Consider the following 6985-nt stretch of genomic DNA (forward strand, 5'->3'; position numbering starts at 1 on the left):
CCTTCTAAAGAATGATAGGATCAACTGGGAAATTAATGAAGAATGTAAGCAACTCATTGCAACTAATGAGAATGAACACACATTGGTCTATAACCTATGGGATATTGCAAGGGCGGTCTAATGAGGGAAGTCCATAGTCATCTAAGGCACTATCAAAGAATTGAAAAATCCCAAATACACAAGCTAACCCTACCCTTAATCACCCAGAGAAAGAACAGGAAATAAGGTTCAAGCCAAACAAGAGAAGAGAAATCATAAAGATTAGAGCTGAAATCAATGAAAGAGAAACCAGAAAAAATAGTAGAAAGGATCACCAAAACTAGAACTTCATTCTTTGAAAGAATTAATAAGATCAATTAACCTTTTGCCAGACCTATCCAAGATAAAATGGAAAGGACCCAAATAAATAAAATCCTGAATGAAAGGGGAGAGATCACGACTAACACCAAGGAAAGATAAACAATTATTAGAAGTTATTACTAGCAATTATATGTCAAAAATTAAGCTATCTGGAAGAGATGGGTGCATTTCTGGACACTTATAAACTACCAAGCCTGAAAGAGGGAGAAATAGACAATCGGAACAGACCGATAACCATCAAGGAAACTGAAGCAGTCATAAAAACTCTCAAAAAACAAGAGCCCTGGGCCAGGTGGCTTTCCAGGGGAATTCTACCAAACACTTAAGGAAGAAATCATACCTATTCTACTAAGCTGTTTCCAAAAATATGAATGGAAGGAAAACTTCCAACCTCATTCTATGAGGCCTGCATTACCTGGATCCCAAAACCAGATAAAGACCTCATCAAAAAGGAGAATTACAGACCAATATCCCCGATGAACTTGGATGCCCAAATCCTCAACCAGGTAGTGCTAATAGGATCTAGCAGTACATTAAAAGGATTAACCATCATGAAAAGGTGGGGTTTATTCCTGGGATGTAAGAATTTCAACCTTCACAAGTCAATCAATATGATAGAGCACATTAATAAAAGAAGTCACCCTATGGTCCTCTCCATTGATGCAGAAAAATCTTTTGACAAAATGCGAACAACATTTTTTCCTGAATAAAATTCTCCATAGTGTAGGTAGAGGGAACATTCCTCAACATCATCATAGCAATTTACAAAAAGAGCACAGCGAATATCATTCTCAATGGGGAAAAACTGGTAGGTTTTCCCTTAAGGTTAGGAACACAACAGGGATGCCCACTCTCACAACTATTGTTCACCATAGTACTAGAAATCCTAGCCATAAGAATAAGAGAAAAAAAAGAAATAAAAAGCATTCAAATTGGTAAAGAAAAAGTCAAACTCTCTCTCTTCCCAGATGACATGATACTTTATGTGGAAAACCTGAAAGACTCTACCCCCGAATTACTGGGGCTCATAGAGCGATTCAGCAACATGACAGAATACAAAATAAATGCACTGAAATGAGTTGCCTTTCTATACATGAACAGGGTGCCTGAAGAATGAGGAATTAAAGAATTAATTGCACCAAAAAGCACAAGATACCAAGGAATAAACCTAACTGAAGAGGTAAAGGATCTGAACTCTAGAAAGCACAGAACAATCATGAAAGAGATAGAGGAAGACACAAAGATTTGGAAAAACATTCCACACTCATTGATTGGAAAAATAAATATTGTGAAAATGTCTATGCTGCACAGAGCAATCTACACATTCAATGCAATCCATATCAAAATACCATTGACATTTTTCACAGAGTTGGCAAAAATCCTAGTGGAGAACATAGGCAGTAACCTCTTCAACATTAGTCACAGTGATTTCTTTCAAGACATTTCCCTAAAGGCAAGGGAAACAAAAGTAAAAATGAATTATTGGGACTTCATCAAATTAAAAAGCTTCTGCACAGCAAAGGAACCAGAAAACAAAACTAATAGACAACACAAGAAATGTGTTAAAATATGGGCAGACAAACTGAGGGCTTCAGAGGGGAGAGGGTGGGGGAATGGGATAGGCTGGTGATGCGGAGTAAGAAGGGCATGTATTGCATGGTGCGCTGGGTGTTATATGCAAGTAATGAATCATGGAACTTTAAAAAATGAAAGAAAGAAAGAAAGAAAGAAAGAAAGAAAGAAAGAAAGAAAGAAAGAAAGAAAGAAAAGAAAGAAAGAAAAAGAAGAAGAAAGAAAGAAAGAAAGAAAGAAAGAAAGAAAGAAAGAAAGAAAGAAAGAAAGAAAGAGAAAGAGGGGCGCCTGGGTGGCACAGCGGTTAAGCGTCTGCCTTCGGCTCAGGGCGTGATCCCGGCGTTATGGGATCGAGCCCCACATCAGGGTCCTCTGCTGTGAGCCTGCTTCTTCCTCTCCCACTCCCCTTGCTTGTGTTCCCTCTCTCGCTGGCTGTCTCTATCTCTGTCAAATAAATAAATAAAATCTTTAAAAAAAAAAAGAAAGAAAGAAAGAGTAAAATATGGGCAGAAGATATGAACAGACACTTCTTCAAAGAAGACATATAAATGGCTGAGAGACACATGAAAATATGTTCAATGTCACAAGCAATCAGAGAAATACAAATCAAAACCACAATGAGATACCACCTTACCCTAGTTAGAATGGGCAAAATTAACAGGAGAGGAGACAAAAATGCTGTTGAGGATGTGGGGAAAGGGGAACCCTTCTACTCTGTTAGTGGGAATGCAAGGTGCTACAGTCTCTCTGGAAAACAGTGTGGAGGTTCCTGAAGACATTAAAAATACAGCTACCTTACAACTGAGCAATTGAACTGCTATGTACTTACCCCAAAGATACAGATGTAGGAAAAAGAAGAGCACATGCACCCCAATGTTCATAGCAGCAATGTCTGTAATAGCCAAACTGTGGAAGGAACTGAGATGCCCTTCAACAGATGAATGGATAGAGAAGATTTGGCTCATATATACAATGGAATATTACTCAGCCATCAGAAAGGATGAATACCCACCATTTGCATCAACATGGATGGAACTGGAGGGGATTATGCTAAGTGAAATGAGTAGAGCAGAGAAAGACAATGATCATATGGTTGCACTCATATGTGGAACATAAGGAATTGTACAGAAGACCACAGCAGAATTGTGGTGAAACTGAATGAAAAGAAACCAGAGAGGAGACAAACCGCAGAAGACTCTGGACTACTGAAAACAAACTGAAGGTTACAGAATGGAGGGGGTGGGGTATAGAAAAACAGGGTGATGGGTATTAAGGAGGGTGGCATTGTGATGGGCACTGGGTGTTACACAACTAAGGAATTGTTGAACACTACATCAAAAACTAATGATGTATTATAGGTCAACGAATTGAGCATAATAAAAAAATAAATAAGAACAAAGGAGAAAACAAAAACAGTCACAAACAAACAAACAAAAAGAAATAATAAATATTCTTCAAAAGTTAACTCTGAAAATAATATTTTCCCCTTGGCAAATATTCCGATTACTTTTTATGTGTCGAAAACTGGCATTACATATGTACAGATTGTTTTAAACAAAATGTCATGTGAAATCATAGGAATAAAGAATAAGTCAGAAATTACTTTCTTCAAACAAAAACTACTCTTGTTAAATATGATTCATTGACTCTCTAATTTAGAGTATGGGAACATCATGATTTTCACTTTTTGTTGTTGTTGTTCAAGAGGTCATTTTTCATTTGTGCATCCCTTTCTTCAGCAGTATTTGCAGAGCATGCTTCACTTCTTTGTTCCTTAGGGTGTAGATGAGAGGGTTCAATAATGGTGTGACCAAAGTATAGAAGAAAGTGAAGACCTTGCCATAATTCGAAGCAAAGTGGTTCTTAGGGTCTGTGTAAACTATGGCCACTGTCCCATAAAACATGAAAACCACAATAAGGTGGGAAGAACAGGTGGCAATGGCTTTTTTCCTTCCCTCACCTGACTGGAGTTTCCCCAAGGCTTGAGCTATGTAGCCATAAGAAGTCAAGATTAATCCCACTGGCACAATGGTGAAAAGGTCAGCACAGATGGTCATTTGCCACTCAATGGCAGAGGTTTCTCCACATGCCAGGCGTATGAAGGCGGGCACTTCACAAAGAAAATCATCCAGGTGGTGGTGAGTGCAGAACTGAAGCTGGAATGTGACAGGAGATTGAGTTACAGATTCCATCAGACCAAATAGCCAGGCTATTAGCACCAGTTTCCAACAGAACCGATGATGCATGATAATAGTATAGCGCAGGGGCTGGCAAATAGCAACATAGCGGTCAAAGGCCATTGCCACCAACATGATACCTTCTGTAGCACCAAGACAGAGGAACACAGAGAGCTGAATGACACAGCCTGTGTAGGTGATGCTCTTGTCTGGCCCCCACAAGTTGGACAACATCTGAGGAACGGCAGCTGTAGTGAAGCAGAGATCCAAGAAGGAAAGATTGCTAAGAAAGAAGTACATGGGAGTGTAGAGACGAGGGTCCACACAAGAGAGCAAGATAATGGTTGAGTTGGAGAGGATGATCATGGTGTACAAAATGATCACTATCCAGAAAAGAATAATTTCTAGATGGGGCCATTTAGAGAAGCCGAGAAGGATGAAGCCGACTTGGAAACTGTTGTTTGTCATTGCTATTGCTTTTGACATTGGGGTTTGGACATAATTGTCAGTTAGATTTTTTGAATGAATTTCATAGAAAGGTTATACTACAGCCATTATTAGTTTCCCAGGTGGTCGTGGGGCATGGATTGTTGAAATGTTTTTCCTTGTATCATAGTGGTGGTATACAATCTCTCCTCAACACGTGGCTTTTATACCAAAGTGGTGTTGATAAGACTCTGATGAGGAAAATAAAAACAAGATAAATGTAGCTAAAATTAAAGCTCCTTACCATTTAGAGCCCACTGATAAATACCTGAGGAATGCAGAGTGGGACACTCTTCAAAGAACTCATGCTGCCTTTATGTTGATGTTTCATTAGAAACTAAAAGCAAACTCATCTCAACAATAGCCAGACCTCCAATATCCTGTAAACTTCAGCATACAGAAATCCTTAGAAATTTACATTATTTCTATCCCCAGTCCTTCCACAAACTTAAAAATATGTAATTATTCACTCTTCACAATGGCAAGTGAAACTCTTTCTGCCTAAGAGTCCTGTCATGTTTTGCACCATACTACATCTAAAGATTTCTTTCTTGACTATTGCACTTGATGGGCCCCCATCAACACTACCCTGGGGATTTCTCTCTGGAATGTAATCACAGCATTCCCAATGAATACCCTTATGTAATTAACATAGGTCATAGGCTGGTGATGGGTATTAAGGAGGGCATGTATTGCATGGTGCACTGGGTGTTATACGCAAGTGATGAATCATGGAACTTTACATAAAAAACTAGGGATGTACTGTATGGTGACTAACATAATATAACAGAAAATATTACTAAATAAAAAAAAGAAAACATACCCGTTTTTAAATGAAAAAAAAAAGGTTGTTTAAGCTTAACTAAATTCACTTAAATTACTTTAAGTAAACAAGTTTAAAAATCATAAGTATAGGATATAAATAAGTCAATGTGATGAATTTACTAAATGTAATTATTTTACAGTTCTGCTTCATGGGCAGGAGAGAAAGACAGTGCATTGTCAGCAGCTAAAAAATACAAACTTGGAAAATAAGACTTAGGGAAATTTTTCTGGAATATTGATTTTATGTGTTTGAGAAACTGAAGAATAATTCAGAAGAAATCAGAATGTAAGATAAGATGCAAAAGATGGTGTTTGATTAAAGAAACTGAGTTTGTATGCTTTAAAAATTTAAATTTGAAGGTGAGCAGACAATGCAAAAATTGAAACACTGGGAATTGATCTCTCTTTTTTTTATATATAGATTCTATTAAAGAGCATCTTTGGGGGTATTACTGATTTCCTGTCATGTGCCACACACCGAATGATAATGAGAGAACATACTGTGAACAAAGAGATGCTTTGTCAAACTTACAGTTTTTAATCAAACTTACAGTTGCTTTTATCAAACTTACAGTTCCATGAATGTGAGACAGGAAGTAAAGAAATGAGCAAATTACAAGGTTTCCACTATTTCTGATAATAACCACGATAAGCCAGGGGGGAAATCAGGGTATTGTAACTGAGGATACCAATGGAAGATTCAAGAGTCAAAGGAAGATCATTTCTGTCTGTGGGAATATGGAGAGCAAATAGCCTGGTACTGAAGAATTGTATTGGCTCCAAGAACTCCAGCATGCGTGGGGAAAGGCTAGACCCCTGAACTGCAAGTGGTTAGGTATGGCAGTTAAACTCAACTTCTGTGTTCGAATTTCCCATGATCATACCCTAAACTGATGTCATTTTTTTTTCTCTGCAAAGCACACTGAAGTAAATACAAAATGCCTGTTTTATTCCATCAGACTGCATCACCTCTTTAGTTTTCCACAGTTTGATCAATTTATCTTCACCTAAGATGCAATACAGCATTGAACAGTGGCATTGGGACACAAATGTTCATGTAGTTCAATTGGTTTTGAAATGATCATGGGTTTGGTTTTTCCTCATGCAAAGAAAATAAATAAATTCAGATTGATGGTATTATGTGTTGTTTTCTGATAAACTTACATTGACTTATGTTTGTAAAAAATGCCTTGTTCACTCTTTGAATGAATGTTATAAACAGTATAATATCATTAAGAGATTTATGAAACAGAAAAGAAACTAAGGCAACTCTCATCCTCCCATCAAAATAATATTTACTACACAAATTTTGTTTCTTATTTGCAATACATATTGTTTAGTAACATTGATATAGTATATAAAAGCAGTTATTGTAAACAGTCACACTGAATATATATCTCTAAATAGTGTAATTATGAACATATAAACATGTACCTAATCAAGAAAACGACTCTTTTTAATACAACACTGTAATATTTTGCTTAGTAATAGAAATTATACACAATTTTTCTAAACACTCCACTTCTTAATTCTTTTTGCCTTTCAATATGAGGAATTTTAAGAAA

At 37.0% G+C, this 6985-nt stretch overlaps 1 protein-coding gene across 1 annotated transcript; it reads right to left on the minus strand.

Annotated features, from left to right (window-relative positions):
• Nucleotides 1-3647: 3647 nt before the first annotated feature.
• LOC123780252 (olfactory receptor 2C1-like) lies at nucleotides 3648-4577 on the minus strand. The gene has a single exon (XM_045779067.1). It carries the CDS (start codon nucleotides 4575-4577, stop codon nucleotides 3648-3650), a length of 930 nt encoding a protein of 309 aa, XP_045635023.1.
• Nucleotides 4578-6985: the final 2408 nt, after the last annotated feature.

Source organism: Ursus americanus, chromosome 5 (genome assembly GCF_024610735.1).
Source record: "Ursus americanus isolate L20-20 chromosome 5, mUrsAme1.1.p, whole genome shotgun sequence".
In the NCBI taxonomy this organism is placed as follows: domain Eukaryota; kingdom Metazoa; phylum Chordata; class Mammalia; order Carnivora; family Ursidae; genus Ursus; species Ursus americanus.